The sequence below is a fragment of the Oncorhynchus masou genome, chromosome 32 (assembly GCF_036934945.1).
Source record: "Oncorhynchus masou masou isolate Uvic2021 chromosome 32, UVic_Omas_1.1, whole genome shotgun sequence".
Lineage (NCBI taxonomy): Eukaryota > Metazoa > Chordata > Actinopteri > Salmoniformes > Salmonidae > Oncorhynchus > Oncorhynchus masou.
Window position 1 is genome coordinate 93,836,998 of NC_088243.1, and position 20,316 is coordinate 93,857,313.

At 50.5% G+C, this 20,316-nt stretch overlaps 1 protein-coding gene across 1 annotated transcript in view; it reads left to right on the forward strand.

The window, feature by feature from the left end:
* The window catches only part of abcb7 (ATP-binding cassette, sub-family B (MDR/TAP), member 7), a 58,269-nt gene that overhangs the window by 14,542 nt on the left and 23,411 nt on the right, over window positions 1–20,316 (forward strand). The window contains exons 5-6 of the mRNA XM_064955488.1: window positions 9,806–9,938; window positions 16,390–16,658. Of these exons, the coding sequence (XP_064811560.1) occupies window positions 9,806–9,938; window positions 16,390–16,658 (402 nt within the window). The remainder of the gene's footprint in view (window positions 1–9,805; window positions 9,939–16,389; window positions 16,659–20,316) is intronic.

Below are 20,316 nucleotides of genomic sequence, written 5' to 3' on the forward strand. Positions count from 1 at the left end.
AACAAAGGCTACAAAAGGCAGAGGAATTAAAACGAGGCCTCAAATCTCGACAGGCTCTGTTCAAAAAAGCCAAATCACAAGGCCAGGCTGCTGTCAAGGCCAGTTTTATTTTGGCAGAAGAGATCGCTAAATCAGCCCGGCCATTTACGGAGGGGATTTCATCAAAAACTGCATGATTAAAGTTTGTGACGAAGTTTGCCCAGAAAAAAGGCAACTCTTTTTAAATGTGAGTCTGAGCAGAAACACCATTGCCGAGAGAGTAGACCAGTTGTCCATCAATCTAAAAGAGCAGCTTGTGAAAAAGGGAAAAGATTTCATTGCATATTCCTTGGCTGTGGATGAGAGCACCGACATTTCTGACATTGCCCAGTTGTCAATTTTCATCCGCGGAGTGGACTCCAGCCTAAGCGTGACAGAGGAGTTTTTGGCTTTACGTCCTATGCATGGCACAACTACGGGGCATGATTTGTATGAAGAGGTGTCAAGATGTGTAAATGAGATGGAGCTGCCTTGGGAAAACTCGTGGGTTTGACAACCGACGGAGCACCTGCGATGTGTGGACACAGGAGCGGACTGGTGGCGAAGATACGGGAAAAGATGCAAGAGGAAAACGCGACAGGTGAGCTGACAGCTTATCATTGTATCATACACCAGGAAGCGTTGTGCGGTAAAGCCTTGAAAATGGAGCATGTAATGAGCATCATCACGCGCACAGTTAACTTTATCAGAGCCAAAGGTTTGAATCACCGCCAGTTCAAGGCATTTCTGACGGAGTTAGAAACGGAGCATGGTGATTTGCCTTATCACACAGAGGTGCGATGGCTAAGCCAGGGAAAGGTGCTTCAAAGATGTTTCGAGCTTTGTGAGGAGATTTGTCTGTTCTTGGACAGCAAAGGGAAAGACACAACACAACTCCGAGACGAAATGTTTCTGTGTGAAATGGCTTTTCTGTGTGACATTACGAGTCATCTGAATGCAATGAACTTGCAGCTGCAGGGTCGGGATCATGTCATCTCTGATATGTACAGTACAGTGAAGGCATTTAAAACCAAACTGACTCTGTGGGAGACGCAGATGCGGAAAGAAAATTTGAGCCACTTTCCCAGCTGCCAGACCATGAAAGAGAAGCTCTCTACCAGTGCGTTCCCGAGCGCACAGTTGGCTGATAAAATAGGTATGCTTGCCGCTGACTTTCGACGCCGATTTGCTGACTTTGAAGCACAAAAAAGCAGGTTGGAACTGCTCGGTAACCCATTTGCTGTTGACGTGGAAAGCTCACCACCAAACCTCCAAATGGAGTTGATTGACCTCCAATGCAATGATGCACTGAGGGCAAAATATGCGGCAGTGGGTGCTGCGGAGTTCGCCCGTTTCCTCCCCGACACAATGCCCCAGCTGCGCATCCAGGCTGCTCAAACGTTGTCTATGTTTGGCAGCACATACCTGTGTGAACAACTTTTTCTTTGATGAACCTGAACAAAACATCACACAGAAGTCGACTTACTGCTGAACACCTCCACTCAATTCTGAGGATTTCCTCAGCTCAGAGCCTTACCCCGAACATTGATGAACTTGTGGAAAAGATGGGACACCACCAAGTATCACCCTCAACCTCAAACAAGTGAACATTACTGTGCAATCACATATTTAGAGTTTTTACTCAGTTCAAGTTTAAAAGTTAAAGTTTAATATTTGTTTTCACTGCATGTTACTTCTCCTTAAACAAAGTGTTGTTTTTGATTAATAGATTTTTGCACTTTATTTTATTGTATTTCAATCCAATTATATTTTAAAAATATTTCAGTTGAGTGGATGATAGAAAATTGCTATTATTGTTTTTTTCTTTGAAGTAAATTTAGCCCACTTTTGCTAAAATAGAAAATATAGGCTACTGATGGCGCCTTGAATACCGGTTTCTTTCATTTAATGTTCATGTTATGGGGATTTTTATATAAAGGAAATTTGTCTTTTGTGTCTGTTGAAAATTAAAGATTACTGACAGAGCCATAAGAAAATATTGCTTTATTTATCTGATCATATTGGAATATATTTGTTAGGTTTTCAGTAGGTTCAATTAGGTTCACTAGACTATATGCGTCATTTAAAAAATTTTCAATGAACATTCGAACAGTCCGGCCCTCGGCTTGTAGCTAAATTTTTTATTTGGCCCTCCGTCCATTTGACTTTGACACCCCTGGTCTAATATGACCGAAAACAGGACATCAGAGCAGTGATTACTGGCACCCCTGACTGGCAATGCACAAACAATACTTAAAAATATAAACAATGTGATTATAGAGAAACTCAATATCAACATGTGAGGAATAGTGTACTTTATTAATCTTTCAACGGAACCCACCAAAATCATACAATTATTTAATCAAAAATACATTTCACCAAAATCAAGGTTTCATAATTATTGCCTCATTTAGTACTTAATGCAACCACCTCTTGGACAACAGCATGATGCCTTTACCTGTAATGTTTGACAGGGTTAAGGAACAAATTTGGAGGGATTTTGGACCATTCCTCTGTGCAGATCCTTTCAAGATCCTTCACATTCTTGGGTTTGCTCTGATCAACTGTCTACTTCAATTCAGCCCACAGGTTTTCCATTGGATTGAGGTCCGGCGACAGATGGCAGAACATTGATTTTGTCACAGAACAATTTCTGTGTGTATCTTGAGGTTTTGGGTCATGGCCGTAGGTTGACTTTCCAACAGGACAAAGTCCCAGCCTTCTGGCAGAGGAAACCAGATTGTCAGCCAAAATTGCCCGATACTTGGTGGAATTCATTATGCCATCAGTCTGAACCAGCACCACTGGATCTCTGGAATTAAAACGGCCCCAAAACATCACTGACCCACCACCATGTTTCACCGTGGGTATGAGGTGCCTCTCTGTTTCACCGTGGGCATGAGGTGCCTCTCTGTTTCACCGTGGGCATGAGGTGCCTCTCTGTTTCACCGTGGGCATGAGGTGCCTCTCTGTTTCACCGTGGGCATGAGGTGCCTCTCTGTTTCACCGTGGGTATGAGGTGCCTCTCTGTTTCACCGTGGGTATGAGGTGCCTCTCTGTTTCACCGTGGGCATGAGGTGCCTGTTTCACCGTGGGCATTCACCTGGGCATGAGGTGCCTCTCTGTTTCACCGTGGGTATGAGGTGCCTCTCTGTTTCACCGTGGGCATGAGGTGCCTCTCTGTTTCACCGTGGGTATGAGGTGCCTCTCTGTTTCACCGTGGGTATGAGGTGCCTCTCTGTTTCACCGTGGGCATGAGGTGCCTCTCTGTTTCACCGTGGGCATGAGGTGCCTCTCTGTTTCACCGTGGGCATGAGGTGCCTCTCTGTTTCACCGTGGGTATGAGGTGCCTCTCTGTTTCACCGTGGGTATGAGGTGCCCTCTGTTTCACCGTGGGCATGAGGTGCCTCTCTGTTTCACCGTGGGCATGAGGTGCCTCTCTGTTTCACCGTGGGCATGAGGTGCCTCTCTGTTTCACCGTGGGCATGAGGTGCCTCTCTGTTTCACCGTGGGCATGAGGTGCCTCTCTGTTTCACCGTGGGCATGAGGTGCCTCTCTGTTTCACCGTGGGCATGAGGTGCCTCTCTGTTTCACCGTGGGCATGAGGTGCCTCTCTGTTTCACCGTGGGGCATGGGGTGCCTCTCTGTTTCACCGTGGGGCATGAGGTGCCTCTCTGTTTCACCGTGGGGCATGAGGTGCCTCTCTGTTTCACCGTGGGGCATGAGGTGCCTCTCTGTTTCACCGTGGGGCATGAGGTGCTCTGTTTCACCGTGGGGCATGAGGTGCCTCTCTGTTTCACCGTGGGGCATGAGGTGCCTCTCTGTTTCACCGTGGGGCATGAGGTGCCTCTCTGTTTCACCGTGGGGCATGAGGTGCCCTCTGTTTCACCGTGGGGCATGAGGTGCCTCTCTGTTTCACCGTGGGGCATGAGGTGCCTCTCTGTTTCACCGTGGGGCATGAGGTGCCTCTCTGTTTCACCGTGGGGCATGAGGTGCCTCTCTGTTTCACCGTGGGGCATGAGGTGCCTCTCTGTTTCACCGTGGGCATGAGGTGCCTCTCTGTTTCACCGTGGGCATGAGGTGCCTCTCTGTTTCACCGTGGGCATGAGGTGCCTCTCTGTTTCACCGTGGGCATGAGGTGCCTCTCTGTTTCACCGTGGGCATGAGGTGCCTCTCTGTTTCACCGTGGGCATGAGGTGCCTCTCTGTTTCACCGTGGGCATGAGGTGCCTCTCTGTTTCACCGTGGGCATGAGGTGCCTCTCTGTTTCACCGTGGGCATGAGGTGCCTCTCTGTTTCACCGTGGGCATGAGGTGCCTCTCTGTTTCACCGTGGGCATGAGGTGCCTCTCTGTTTCACCGTGGGCATGAGGTGCCTCTCTGTTTCACCGTGGGCATGAGGTGCCTCTCTGTTTCACCGTGGGCATGAGGTGCCTCTGTTTCACCGTGGGCATGAGGTGTTTCACCCATGAGGTCTCTGTTTCACCGTGGGCATGAGGTGCCCTCTGTTTCACCGTGGGCATGAGGTGCCTCTCTGTTTCACCGTGGGCATGAGGTGCCTCTCTGTTTCACCGTGGGCATGAGGTGCCTCTCTGTTTCACCGTGGGCATGAGGTGCCTCTCTGTTTCACCGTGGGCATGAGGTGCCTCTCTGTTTCACCGTGGGCATGAGGTGCCTCTCTGTTTCACCGTGGGCATGAGGTGCCTCTCTGTTTCACCGTGGGCATGAGGTGCCTCTCTGTTTCACCGTGGGCATGAGGTGCCTCTCTGTTTCACCGTGGGCATGAGGTGCCTCTCTGTTTCACCGTGGGCATGAGGTGCCTCTCTGTTTCACCGTGGGCATGAGGTGCCTCTCTGTTTCACCGTGGGCATGAGGTGCCTCTCTGTTTCACCGTGGGCATGAGGTGCCTCTCTGTTTCACCGTGGGCATGAGGTGCCTCTCTGTTTCACCGTGGGCATGAGGTGCCTCTCTGTTTCACCGTGGGCATGAGGTGCCTCTCTGTTTCACCGTGGGCATGAGGTGCCTCTCTGTTTCACCGTGGGCATGAGGTGCCTCTCTGTTTCACCGTGGGCATGAGGTGCCTCTCTGTTTCACCGTGGGCATGAGGTGCCTCTCTGTTTCACCGTGGGCATGAGGTGCCTCTCTGTTTCACCGTGGGCATGAGGTGCCTCTCTGTTTCACCGTGGGCATGAGGTGCCTCTCTGTTTCACCGTGGGCATGAGGTGCCTCTCTGTTTCACCGTGGGCATGAGGTGCCTCTCTGTTTCACCGTGGGCATGAGGTGCCTCTCTGTTTCACCGTGGGCATGAGGTGCCTCTCTGTTTCACCGTGGGCATGAGGTGCCCTCTGTTTCACCGTGGGCATGAGGTGCCTCTCTGTTTCACCGTGGGCATGAGGTGCCTCTCTGTTTCACCGTGGGCATGAGGTGCCTCTCTGTTTCACCGTGGGCATGAGGTGCCTCTCTGTTTCACCGTGGGCATGAGGTGCCTCTCTGTTTCACCGTGGGCATGAGGTGCCTCTCTGTTTCACCGTGGGCATGAGGTGCTCTCTGTTTCACCGTGGGCATGAGGTGCCTCTCTGTTTCACCGTGGGCATGAGGTGCCTCTCTGTTTGGGCATGAGGTGCCTCTCTGTTTCACCGTGGGCATGAGGTGCCTCTCTGTTTCACCGTGGGCATGAGGTGCCTCTCTGTTTCACCGTGGGCATGAGGTGCCTCTCTGTTTCACCGTGGGCATGAGGTGCCTCTCTGTTTCACCGTGGGCATGAGGTGCCTCTCTGTTTCACCGTGGGCATGAGGTGCCTCTCTGTTTCACCGTGGGCATGAGGTGCCTCTCTGTTTCACCGTGGGCATGAGGTGCCTCTCCTTGTATGAATCTAAGTTTTGACGTCAAACATGCTGATGCTGTTTCTGACCAAAACGTTGAATTTTGGTCCCTTCGGACCAGAGCACCTTCTTCCAGTCATAATTTAAATGCCGTTTGACTCCAAGCGTCTGTCTCGAGGTCAGAAAGGGCTCTTTCTTCTGGCAGCCCTTCCAAAGAGCCTTGAGAAGGTGGTGTCCGAAGGTGCTTGTTGAAACCTGGTGACCCCAAGGCCTTGCACTTGCGTCCTCTACCCATGATGTTTTCAACTGTTCCATATCTTTATATTTTTTAAATAATTCCCCTGACAGGGCTCAGTGGTATATTCAATCGTTTGTGGATCTTCTTGTAGCCATTACCAGATTTATGATGGTCTACGACCATCTGTCTCTTTCGAACTGCCAGTTCCTCGGTTTTCTTCATGGTGTTGGCTGGCAAAGGGATATTCCATGCCTGTTAACTCATTTTGATAGCCGAGTGAAACAGGAAGTGATGTAAGGGCCCATTATAGTTCCTTAAGACTTAGCTCAAATTAAATAAGTGGAATTTAATTCCTGGTTTAATTTTGGTAGATGTTATTGACAATCATCTATAAGGGTGCCATTAATTGTGAAACCTTTATTTGGAGCGCATTGATTTAAAAAAAAATGTAATCAATAACTTATTTTAGTGTGTTCCATTGAAACATTAAGTACAGTATTTGTCACATGTTGGTATTTTGACTTTCTCTATAATTATATATTTTTAACTATTTGTGCAGTCAGGGGTGCCAGTAATTTTGGAGCCCACTATACATATTTCAAACAGACCACCATAGTCCCTGTGCCCAAGATAGCAAAGGTAACCTGGCTAAATGATTACCGCCCCTCAGGGGTGCGTGCTCAGTCCCCTCCTGTACTCCCTGTTCACCTACGACTGCATGGCTAGGCACGACTCCGACACCAGGTTTGCTGATGATACAACAACGGTATGTCTCATCACCAACGACGATGAGACAGCCTGTAGGGAGGAAGTCAGAGACCTGGTGGTGCCAGGACAATAACCTCTCCCTCAACGATGAGACAGCCTATAGAGAGGAGGTCAGAGACCTGGCAGTGTGGTGCCAGGACAATAACCTCTCCCTCAACGATGAGACAGCCTATAGGGAGGAGGTCAGAGACCTGGCAGTGTGGTGCCGGGACAATAACCTCTCCCTCAACGATGAGACAGCCTATAGGGAGGAGGTCAGAGACCTGGCAGTGTGGTGCCAGGACAATAACCTCTCCCTCAACGATGAGACAGCCTATAGGGAGGAGGTCAGAGACCTGGCAGTGTGGTGCCGGGACAACAACCTCTCCCTCAACGATGAGACAGCCTATAGGGAGGAGGTCAGAGACCTGGCAGTGTGGTGCCGGGACAACAACCTCTCCCTCAACGATGAGACAGCCTATAGGGAGGAGGTCAGAGACCTGGCAGTGTGGCACCAGGACAACAACCTCTCCCTCAACGATGAGACAGTCTATAGGGAGGAGGTCAGAGACCTGGTGGTACCAGGACAACAACCTCTCCCTCAACGATGAGACAGCCTATAGGGAGGAGGTCAGAGACCTGGCAGTGTGGTGCCGGGACAACAACCTCTCCCTCAACGATGAGACAGCCTATAGGGAGGAGGTCAGAGACCTGGCAGTGTGGTACCAGGACAACAACCTCTCCCTCAACGATGAGCCAGCCTATAGGGAGGACGTCAGAGACCTGGCAGTGTGGTGCCGGGACAACAACCTCTCCCTCAACGATGAGACAGCCTATAGGGAGGAGGTCAGAGACCTGGCAGTGTGGTGCCGGGACAACAACCTCTCCCTCAACGATGAGACAGCCTATAGAGAGGAGGTCAGAGACCTGGCAGTGTGGTGCCGGGACAACAACCTCTCCCACAACGTGAACAAAGGAGATGGACTACAGGAAAAGTAGGAGCGAGCACGCCCCCATTCTCATTGACGCGGCTTTAGTGCTTCAAGTTCCTTGGTTTCCACATCACCAACAAACTATCATGGTCCAAACACACCAAGACAGCCATGAAGAGGGCACGACAAAGATTTGGCATGGTTCCTCAGATCCTCAAAACGTTCTGCAGCTGTACCATCGACAGCATCCTGACTGGTTGCACCACTGCCTGGTATGGCAACTTATCGGCCTCTGACTGCAAGGCACGACAGTACCACCCAGTACATCACTGGGGCCAAGCTTCCTGCCATCCAGGACCTCTATACCAGGCGCTGTCAGAGGAGGGCCCAAAAAATTGTCAGACTCCAGCCACCCTAGTCATAGACGGTTCTCTCTGCCACCGCATGGCAAGCGGTACCGGAGCACCATCTCTAGGTTTAAAATACTTCTTAATAGCTTCAAGACGTAAAATTCCTGAACAGCTCCTCCTCATGGACTGCATCAGATTTGCCAGTTCTTGCTGCGAGATGTTACTCTAATCTTCCACAAACTTTTACATAAAGATGTATGAATGAGTGATGGTGCAGAACGGCATAGGCAAGATGCAGTAGACGGTATAGAGTACAGTATATACATATGAGATGAGTAATGTAGGGTATTAAACATTAAGTGGCATTGTGATACATTTTTTACATCAATTTTCATTATTAAAGTGGCTGGAGTTGAGACAGTATGTTGGCAGCAGCCACTCAATGTTAGTGGTGGCTGTTTAACAGTCTGGTGGCCTTGAGACTGAAAAACAGCTTCTGTCTCTCGGTCCCATCTTTGATGCACCTGTACTGACCTCGCCTTCTGGATGATAGCGTGGTGAACAGGCAGTGGCTCACGTGGTTGTTGGCCTTGATGATCTTTTTGGCCTTCCTGTAACATCGGGTGTTGTAGATGTCCTGGAGGGCAGGTAGTTTGCCCCCGATGATGCGTTGTGCAGACCTCACTACCCTCTGGAGAGCCTTACGGTTGTGGGCGGAGCAGTTGCCGTACCAGGCGGTGATACAACCCGACGGGATGCTCTTGATTTTGCATCTGTAAAGGTTTGTGTGCTTTTGGTGACAAGCCACATTTCTTCAGCCTCCAGAGGTTGAAGAGGCGCTGCTGCGCCTTCTTCACGACGCTGTCTGTGTGAGTGGACCAATTCAGTTTGTCCATGATGTGTACGCCGAGGAACTTAGTTCCTCCCGACTGTATGTAATGAAACCTACGATTACCTGGGGTAAGAAATAACACGTAAAAAAAAAACGAAATACTGCATAGATTCCTTGGAACGCGAAGCGAGTCGGCCATCTCTGTTGGCGCCGACATGGGTCATTGAACAAGCATGGGAAACTGTTTAAACCCTTTACGATGAAGATCTGTGAAGTTATTTGAGGTTTTACGAATTCTTTGAGAGACTGTCCTGAAAAATGTATATTTTTTTTGTTGCTGAATTTATATTTACAAAACATAGACTGTAGCATTTCCAATACCCCATATATCTGCAATATTAAAGCTAATCTATGCCCTTTTAAATTATTATTATTTTCTAAACAATTGTAGAAACATTTTGAGGATAATGAATGGAAACAGGATGCACCTTTAGCTAATTTGAGTCTCATCGCAAAAGGTCTGAATACTTTTGTAAGTAAATTCGCAAAAATGTTTAAACCTTTTTTCACTGTCATTATGTGGTATTGTGTAGATTGAGTAAAAAAAATATAACTAAAGTCTAGTGGTCTGATTACTTTCTGAATGCCACGTAGATATAGAGGTCGATAGATCCTATCTGCAGTCTGGAACCGTTCGCTTACCTATGTAGTGTTGACCTTTCCTTGTTTCACTATCTGGAATTTCAGGGTATCTATCCCCATCAGGATAGTAATACAAGCCCACACACAGCCAGCCTTACTGCACCGAGCTTCTACCATCAGAGTGGACATTCCTGTTTTCACCACTCCTGTTTCTCACTCTCTCTAGATGACCAACGTGATGGTTCCCTTCATGTTTAAGTATGCTGTGGATGAGCTGAACGGACTGTCAGGACACATGTTGAACCTGAGCGACGCCCCCAACACCGTGGCTACCATGGCAACCGCTGTTCTTATTGGTTGTAAGTCCCAACTACTTTTCTTCACAAACCAGAAAGGCACAAAAAAAAGTGTTTGAATATCTTGGAACAGAATATTGTTATCACAGTCCAGGAGTCAGATTCTAGATTATCTGGGATAGGGAACCATTCAACTATAAGTATATCAAACCTAGTGTCTCCTCTGGCTCTGTCTCCTCTGGCTCTGTCTCCTCTGGCTCTGTCTCCTCTGGCTCTGTCTCCTCTGGCTCTGCCGCCTCTGGCTCTGCCTCCTCTGGCTCTGCCTCCTCTGGCTCTGTCTCCTCTGGCTCTGTCTCCTCTGGCTCTGCCGCCTCTGGCTCTGCCTCCTCTGGCTCTGTCTCCTCTGGCTCTGCCTCCTCTGGCTCTGCCTCCTCTGGCTCTGCCTCCTCTGGCTCTGCCTCCTCTGGCTCTGCCTCCTCTGGCTCTGCCTCCTCTGGCTCTGCCTCCTCTGGCTCTGACTGCTGATGAAAACCGCTCTAATGAACTCAGATGTGCATGTCGATTAAGGCAGCCCACCCGCACCCCTCTGATTCAGAGGGGTTGGGTTAAATGCGGAAGACACATTTCAGTTGAATGCGTTGTTGTACAACTGACTAGATACCCGTTCCCTAACTGGTGCTGACTGCTGATCAAATTGTGTTGGTCACATACACGTGTTTAGCAGATGTTATTGCGGGTGTTGTGAAATGCTTGGGTTTCTAGCTTGGACAGTGCAGTAATATCTAACTTTCACAACATATACACACCTGTGTAAAGTTTCCGTACCAGGCGGTGATGCAGCCCGACAGGTTGCTCTCAATTGTGCATCCGTAAAAGTTTGTCAGGGTTTTGGGTGCCAAGCTAAATTTCTTCAGCCTAATGAGGTGCTGTGCGCTTTCAACACGCTGTCTGTGTGGATGGACCATTTCAGTTTGTCAGTGATGTGTACACCGAGGAACTTAACTTTCTAACTTTAGTTAACAGCATTGGTATTGTAGGTCGACCGATTATCATTTTTTAACACCGATACCGATTATTGGAGGACCAAAAAAAGCAGATTAATCTGCAGTTTTATGTATGTGTAAAAAATGACAAATATAACAATACTGAATAAACAACAGTTTTATTTTGACTTAATATAATACATAATCTATTTAGTCTCAAATTAATGAAACATGTTCAATTTGGTTTAAATAATGCAAAAACAAAGTGTTGGAGAAGAAAGCAAAAGTGCAATATGTGTCATGTAAGAAAGCTAACGTTTAAGTTCCTTGCTCAGAACATGAGAACATATGAAAGTTGGTGGTTCCTTTTAACATGAGTCTTCAATATTCCCAGGTAAGAAGTTTTAGGTTGTAGTTAATATAGAAATTATAGCACTATTTCTCTCTATACCATTTGTATTTCATACATCTTTGACTAATGGATGTTCTTATAGGCACTATAGTAATGCTAGCCCCTAATCTCTGGAGTTGATAGACTTGAAGTCATAAACAGCGCATAGACTTAATTATAATATAATAAACACACAGAAATACGAACCTTAGTTCACTAATATGGTGAAATCTGTAAACTGTCATTTCGAATACAAAACGTTTATTCTTTCAGTGGTATATGGAACCGGTCTGTATTTTATCTAACGGGTGCCATCCATAAGTCTAAATATTGCTGTTACATTGCAAAACCTTCAATGTTACGTCATATTTATGTAAAATTCTGGCAAATGATTTGCGGTGTATGTTAGTGAGTCACACAATTCGCAACCAGCCAGGCTGTCCAAACTGCATAGATTCTGCTTGCACTGAACGCAAGAGAAGTGACACAATTTCCCTAGTTAATATTGCCTGCTAACATGCATTTATTTTTAACTAAATATGCAGGTTTAAAAAAATATACTTCGGTGTATTGATTTTAAGAAAGGCATTGGTGTTATGGTTAGTTACATTTGTGCAATGAATGCGCTTTTGTTAAATCATCACCCGTTTAGCAAAGTTGAAGTAGGCTGTGATTCGATGATAAATGAACAGGCACCGACCGCATCGATTATATGCAATGCAGGACAAGCTAGTTAACTACACATGGTTGATGATGTCACTAGGTTAACTCGTGATTATGTTAAGATTGATTTGTTTTTTACAAGATAAGTTTAATGCAACTTACCTTGCCTCCTTGCAGAAACGATGTCCTTTTGACGCTGCTCTCGAGTAACAGGTGGTCAGCCTGCCACGTACTTTCCTCGTGGATTGCAATGTCATCGTTTACGATTTTACATTACCGATTTGTTATGAAAACTTGAAATCGTCCCAAATTCTTCAGTCGACCTCTAATTGGTATTCCTCTTGTCCAGATGGGGTAGGGCAGTGGGCAGTGTGACGGCATTGTCTGTGGATCTATTGGGACGGTATGCACATTGAAGTGGGTCTAGGGTGACCGGGAAGGTAGAGATGGCCTTGATGAAATCCGCTCTAATGAACTGAGCCAACCCAAACCATCACTCGGACTGCTGCTGTCAGCTCTAATGAACTGAGCCAACCCAAACTAATGAACCATGTTAGTTTGCTGGCAGCCAGCTAGTCTCACACACACACACACACACACACACATACAGCTAGCATGACACAAGCCTCTGCTGTCTCTGGCCTTGAGATGAAAGCCCCCTGTTGTTCACCAATGTTGCTGCTGGTTTCATTGGCCTGTAGAATACTGCAGATCGCTGAATGACTGATTCAACAACAGTTGAGCTAACATTCTGACATTGTATTTAGGAGCAGTAGTTGTGATGTTTTGTGGAATACAGCAGTGTCCATCCCTGTGTGTGTCGTGTTGGAATAAAATGTTTACTACACAGCCTGGCCTGGCCTGGGTACGGTCTCTGTTACTACACAGCCTGGCCTGGCCTGGGTACGGTCTCTGTTACTACACAGCCTGGCATGGCCTGGGACGGTCTCTGTTACTACACAGCCTGGCCTGGCCTGGGACGGTCTCTGTTACTACACAGCCTGGTCTGGCCTGGGACGGTCTCTGTTACTACACAGCCTGGCTGGCCTGGGACGGTCTCTGTTACTACACAGCCTGGCCTGGCCTGGGACGGTCTCTGTTACTACACAGCCTGGCCTGGCCTGGGACGGTCTCTGTTACTACACAGCCTGGTCTGGCCTGGGGCGGTCTCTGTTACTACACAGCCTGGTCTGGCCTGGGGCGGTCTCTGTTACTACACAGCCTGGCCTGGGACGGTCTCTGTTACTACACAGCCTGGCCTGGCCTGGGACGGTCTCTGTTACTACACAGCCTGGCCTGGCCTGGGACGGTCTCTGTTACTACACAGCCTGGCCTGGCCTGGGACGGTCTCTGTTACTACACAGCCTGGCCTGGCCTGGGACGGTCTCTGTTACTACACAGCCTGGCTGGCCTGGGACGGTCTCTGTTACTACACAGCCTGGCCTGGCCTGGGACGGTCTCTGTTACTACACAGCCTGGCCTGGCCTGGGACGGTCTCTGTTACTACACAGCCTGGTCTGGCCTGGGGCGGTCTCTGTTACTACACAGCCTGGTCTGGCCTGGGGCGGTCTCTGTTACTACACAGCCTGGCCTGGCCTGGGGCGGTCTCTGTTACTACACAGCCTGGCCTGGCCTGGGGCGGTCTCTGTTACTACACAGCCTGGCCTGGGACGGTCTCTGTTACTACACAGCCTGGTCTGGCCTGGGACGGTCTCTGTTACTACACAGCCTGGTCTGGACTGGGACGGTCTCTGTTACTACACAGCCTGGCTGGCCTGGGACGGTCTCTGTTACTACACAGCCTGGCCTGGCCTGGGACGGTCTCTGTTACTACACAGCCTGGTCTGGCCTGGGACGGTCTCTGTTACTACACAGCCTGGCCTGGCCTGGGACGGTCTCTGTTACTACACAGCCTGGCCTGGCCTGGGACGGTCTCTGTTACTACACAGCCTGGCCTGGCCTGGGACGGTCTCTGTTACTACACAGCCTGGCCTGGCCTGGGACGGTCTCTGTTACTACACAGCCTGGTCTGGCCTGGGACGGTCTCTGTTACTACACAGCCTGGCCTGGCCTGGGACGGTCTCTGTTACTACACAGCCTGGCCTGGCCTGGGACTGGCCTCACTCTGTTACTACACAGCCTGGCCTGGCCTGGGACGGTCTCTGTTACTACACAGCCTGGCCTGGCCTGGGACGGTCTCTGTTACTACACAGCCTGGTCTGGACTGGGACGGTCTCTGTTACTACACAGCCTGGCTGGACTGGGACGGTCTCTGTTACTACACAGCCTGGCCTGGCCTGGGACGGTCTCTGTTACTACACAGCCTGGCCTGGCCTGGGACGGTCTCTGTTACTACACAGCCTGGCCTGGCCTGGGACGGTCTCTGTTACTACACAGCCTGGTCTGGCCTGGGACGGTCTCTGTTACTACACAGCCTGGCTGGACTGGGACGGTCTCTGTTACTACACAGCCTGGCCTGGACTGGGACGGTCTCTGTTACTACACAGCCTGGCCTGGCCTGGGACGGTCTCTGTTACTACACAGCCTGGTCTGGCCTGGGACGGTCTCTGTTACTACACAGCCTGGTCTGGCCTGGGACGGTCTCTGTTACTACACAGCCTGGCCTGGCCTGGGACGGTCTCTGTTACTACACAGCCTGGCCTGGCCTGGGACGGTCTCTGTTACTACACAGCCTGGCCTGGCCTGGGACGGTCTCTGTTACTACACAGCCTGGCCTGGGACGGTCTCTGTTAGTACACAGCCTGGCCTGGCCTGGGACGGTCTCTGTTAGTACACAGCCTGGCCTGGCCTGGGACGGTCTCTGTACTACACAGCCTGGTCTGGACTGGGACGGTCTCTGTTACTACACAGCCTGGACTGGGACGGTCTCTGTTACTACACAGCCTGGCCTGGGACGGTCTCTGTTACTACACAGCCTGGCCTGGGACGGTCTCTGTTACTACACAGCCTGGCCTGGCCTGGGACGGTCTCTGTTACTACACAGCCTGGCCTGGCCTGGGACGGTCTCTGTTACTACACAGCCTGGCCTGGCCTGGGACGGTCTCTGTACTACACAGCCTGGTCTGGACTGGGACGGTCTCTGTTACTACACAGCCTGGCCTGGGACGGTCTCTGTTACTACACAGCCTGGTCTGGCCTGGGACGGTCTCTGTTACTACACAGCCTGGTCTGGCCTGGGACGGTCTCTGTTACTACACAGCCTGGCCTGGCCTGGGACGGTCTCTGTTACTACACAGCCTGGCCTGGGACGGTCTCTGTTACTACACAGCCTGGCCTGGCCTGGGACGGTCTCTGTTACTACACAGCCTGGCCTGGCCTGGGACGGTCTCTGTTACTACACAGCCTGGCCTGGCCTGGGACGGTCTGTTACTACACAGCCTGGCCTGGCCTGGGACGGTCTCTGTTACTACACAGCCTGGCCTGGCCTGGGACGGTCTCTGTTACTACACAGCCTGGCCTGGCCTGGGACGGTCTCTGTTACTACACAGCCTGGCCTGGCCTGGGACGGTCTCTGTTACTACACAGCCTGGCCTGGGACAGTCTGTTACTACACAGCCTGGCCTGGGACAGTCTGTTACTACACAGCCTGGCCTGGGACGGTCTCTTACTACACAGCCTGGTCTGGGACGGTCTCTGTTACTACACAGCCTGGCCTGGCCTGGGACGGTCTCTGTTACTACACAGCCTGGCCTGGCCTGGGGCGGTCTCTGTTACTACACAGCCTGGCCTGGCCTGGGACGGTCTCTGTTACTACACAGCCTGGCCTGGCCTGGGACGGTCTCTGTTACTACACAGCCTGGCCTGGCCTGGGACGGTCTCTGTTACTACACAGCCTGGCCTGGCCTGGGACGGTCTCTGTTACTACACAGCCTGGCCTGCCCTGGGACGGTCTCTGTTACGACACAGCCTGGCCTGGACTGGGACGGTCTCTGTTACGACACAGCCTGGCCTGGACTGGGACGGTCTCTGTTACGACACAGCCTGGCCTGGACTGGGACGGTCTCTGTTACGACACAGCCTGGCCTGGACTGGGACGGTCTCTGTTACTACACAGCCTGGCCTGGACTGGGACGGTCTCTGTTACTACACAGCCTGGCCTGGCCTGGGACGGTCTCTGTTACTACACAGACTGGTCTGGGACGGTCTCTGTTACTACACAGACTGGTCTGGGACGGTCTCTGTTACTACACAGCCTGGCCTGGCCTGGCCTGGGACGGTCTCTGTTACTACACAGCCTGGCCTGGACTGGTCTGGTCTGGGACGGTCTCTTACTATACAGCCTGGCTTGGACTGGTCTGGTCTGGGACGGTCTCTGTTACTACACATCCTGGTCTGGACTGGGAAGTGACTTGCCAAGTACAACCACATCAATTGATCTGTATATCCCCTTGTCTCTGATTGGTATAGAGGCTGGCGTGCTGTTTTCTCTGATGAAATCTTCTTTCTCTTCTCCCAGACGGTGTGTCCCGTGCCGGTTCGGCCCTCTTCAACGAGCTGCGGAACGCCGTGTTTGGGAAGGTGGCCCAGAGTTCCATCCGGCGTATCGCCAAGAACGTGTTCCTGCACCTCCACAGCCTGGACCTGGGCTTCCACCTGTCCCGCCAGACGGGGGCGTTGTCAAAGGCCATTGATAGGGGCACCAGGGGCATCTCCTTCGTCCTCTCTGCCATTGTCTTCAACCTGGGACCCACTGCGCTGGAGATGGGGCTGGTCTCTGCTATCCTGGTGGGTAACGCCTAACCCTAGAATAGGGGTGAGGCAGGGGAAGTAGAGGGTGAGGCAGGGGAAGTAGAGGGTGAGGCAGGGGAAGTAGAGGGTGAGGCAGGGGAAGTAGAGGGTGAGGCAGGGGAAGTAGAGGGTGAGGCAGGGGAAGTAGAGGGTGAGGCAGGGGAAGTAGAGGGTGAGGCAGGGGAAGTAGAGGGTGAGGCAGGGGGAGTAGAGGGTGAGGCAGGGGGGGGGGAGTAGAGGGTGAGGGGTCCTCTCTGCCATTCTACCTGGGACCCACTGCCCTGGAGATGGGGCTGTCCTGGTGGGTAGAGTCCCCCTGGAGATGGGGCTGTCCTGGTGGGTAGAGTCCCCCTGGAGATGGGGCTGTCCGGGTGGGTAGAGTCCCCCTGCCTCAGTATGGATATATGATCATGTATGGTGAATTTCAGTTTGACAGTAGAGTAGGATGATATGTCCCTGTACCAGCACTGCCCCTGTACCAGCACTGCCCCGGTACCAACCCTAACCCATGGCTTGGGGGAACAAGTGGTCTCGGAGCCTGTTGGTCTGGACGGTAGCAGAGAGAACAGTCTATGACTAGGGTGGCTGGAGTCTTTGGCAATTCTTCGGGCCTTCCTCTGACACCGCCTGGTACAGAGGTCCTAGATGGCATGGAGCTGAGCCACAGTGATGGACTGAGATGTCCACACCACCCTTTGTAGCGCTTTGCGGTTAAGGGTGGTGTAATTTCCGTAGCAAGTGGTGATGCAGCCTGTCAAGATGCTCTCGATGGTGCAGCTGTACTCCTTTTTAAATTCACTCAAACTACGCTAGTTCCGGTATACTGATCCTAGCCCAAGTTTATAGGATTTCACCCCGATCATGAACATTTGTCTGGGTCTGCAAAAACGTTGAGACAGTCATGTTGTGTATGCCCGGCATTAGTGTGTTGACTCGAGAGCCATGGAGACTGTTCTCCGTGTTAGCATTAGATGGTGGAGACTCGAGAGCCATGGAGACTGTTCTCCGTGTTAGCATTAGATGGTGGAGACTCCACAGCCATGGAGACTGTTCTCCATGTTAGCATTAGATAGTGGAGACTGTTCTCCGTGTTAGCATTAGATAGTGGAGACTGTTCTCCGTGTTGGCATTAGATAGTGGAGTCTGTTCTCCGTGTTAGCATTAGATAGTGGAGACTCCACAGCCATGGAGACTGTTCTCCGTGTTAGCATTAGATAGTGGAGACTGTTCTCCGTGTTAGCATTAGATAGTGGAGACTCCACAGCCATGGAGACTGTTCTCCGTGTTAGCATTAGATAGTGGAGACTCCACAGCCATGGAGACTGTTCTCCGTGTTGGCATTAGATAGTGGAGACTCCACAGCCATGGAGACTGTTCTCCGTGTTGGCATTAGATAGTGGAGATTCCACAGCCATGGAGACTGTTCTCCGTGTTGGCATTAGATAGTGGAGACTGTTCTCCGTGTTGGCATTAGATAGTGGAGACTCCACAGCCATGGAGACTGTTCTCCGTGTTGGCATTAGATAGTGGAGACTCCACAGCCATGGAGACTCTTCTCCGTGTTGGCATTAGATAGTGGAGACTGTTCTCCGTGTTGGCATTAGATAGTGGAGACTCCACAGCCATGGAGACTGTTCTCCGTGTTGGCATTAGATAGTGGAGACTCCACAGCCATGGAGACTGTTCTCCGTGTTAGCATTAGATAGTGGAGACTCCACAGCCATGGAGACTGTTCTCCGTGTTAGCATTAGATAGTGGAGACTCCACAGCCATGGAGACTGTTCTCCGTGTTAGCATTAGATAGTGGAGACTCCACAGCCATGGAGACTGTTCTCCGTGTTGGCATTAGATAGTGGAGACTCCACAGCCATGGAGACTGTTCTCCGTGTTAGCATTAGATAGTGGAGACTCCACAGCCATGGAGACTGTTCTCCGTGTTGGCATTAGATAGTGGAGACTCCACAGCCATGGAGACTGTTCTCCGTGTTGGCATTAGATAGTGGAGACTCCACAGCCATGGAGACTCTTCTCCGTGTTGGCATTAGATAGTGGAGACTCCACAGCCATGGAGACTGTTCTCCGTGTTAGCATTAGATGGTGGAGACTCCACAGCCATGGAGACTGTTCTCCGTGTTAGCATTAGATAGTGGAGACTCCACAGCCATGGAGACTGTTCTCCGTGTTAGCATTAGATAGTGGAGACTGTTCTCCGTGTTGGCATTAGATAGTGGAGACTGTTCTCCGTGTTAGCATTAGATAGTGGAGACTCCACAGCCATGGAGACTGTTCTCCGTGTTGGCATTAGATAGTGGAGACTCCACAGCCATGGAGACTGTTCTCCGTGTTAGCATTAGATAGTGGAGACTGTTCTCCGTGTTGGCATTAGATAGTGGAGACTCCACAGCCATGGAGACTGTTCTCCGTGTTAGCATTAGATAGTGGAGACTCCACAGCCATGGAGACTGTTCTCCGTGTTAGCATTAGATAGTGGAGACTGTTCTCCGTGTTAGCATTAGATAGTGGAGACTGTTCTCCGTGTTGGCATTAGATAGTGGAGACTGTTCTCCGTGTTGGCATTAGATAGTGGAGACTGTTCTCCGTGTTGGCATTAGATAGTGGAGACTGTTCTCCGTGTTGGCATTAGATAGTGGAGACTGTTCTCCGTGTTGGCATTAGATAGTGGAGACTGTTCTCCGTGTTGGCATTAGATAGTGGAGACTGTTCTCCGTGTTGGCATTAGATAGTGGAGACTGTTCTCCGTGTTGGCATTAGATAGTGGAGACTGTTCTCCGTGTTGGCATTAGATAGTGGAGACTGTTCTCCGTGTTGGCATTAGATAGTGGAGACTGTTCTCCGTGTTGGCATTAGATAGTGGAGACTGTTCTCCGTGTTGGCATTAGATAGTGGAGACTGTTCTCCGTGTTGGCATTAGATAGTGGAGACTGTTCTCCGTGTTGGCATTAGATAGTGGAGACTGTTCTCCGTGTTGGCATTAGATAGTGGAGACTGTTCTCCGTGTTGGCATTAGATAGTGGAGACTGTTCTCCGTGTTGGCATTAGATAGTGGAGACTCCACAGCCATGGAGACTGTTCTCCGTGTTAGCATTAGATAGTGGAGACTGTTCTCCGTGTTGGCATTAGATAGTGGAGACTCCACAGCCATGGAGACTGTTCTCCGTGTTAGCATTAGATAGTGGAGACTCCACAGCCATGGAGACTGTTCTCCGTGTTAGCATTAGATGGTGGAGACTCCACAGCCAATGAGACTGTTCTCCGTGTTGGCATTAGATAGTGGAGACTCCACAGCCATGGAGACTGTTCTCCGTGTTAGCATTAGATAGTGGAGACTGTTCTCCGTGTTGGCATTAGATAGTGGAGACTGTTCTCCGTGTTGGCATTAGATAGTGGAGACTGTTCTCCGTGTTGGCATTAGATAGTGGAGACTCCACAGCCAATGAGACTGTTCTCCGTGTTGGCATTAGATAGTGGAGACTCCACAGCCATGGAGACTGTTCTCCGTGTTAGCATTAGATAGTGGAGACTGTTCTCCGTGTTGGCATTAGATAGTGGAGACTCCACAGCCATGGAGACTGTTCTCCGTGTTAGCAAATGGAAAGGATGCTGGACCAGTACCGTTGAACCAGGCCGGACCGTC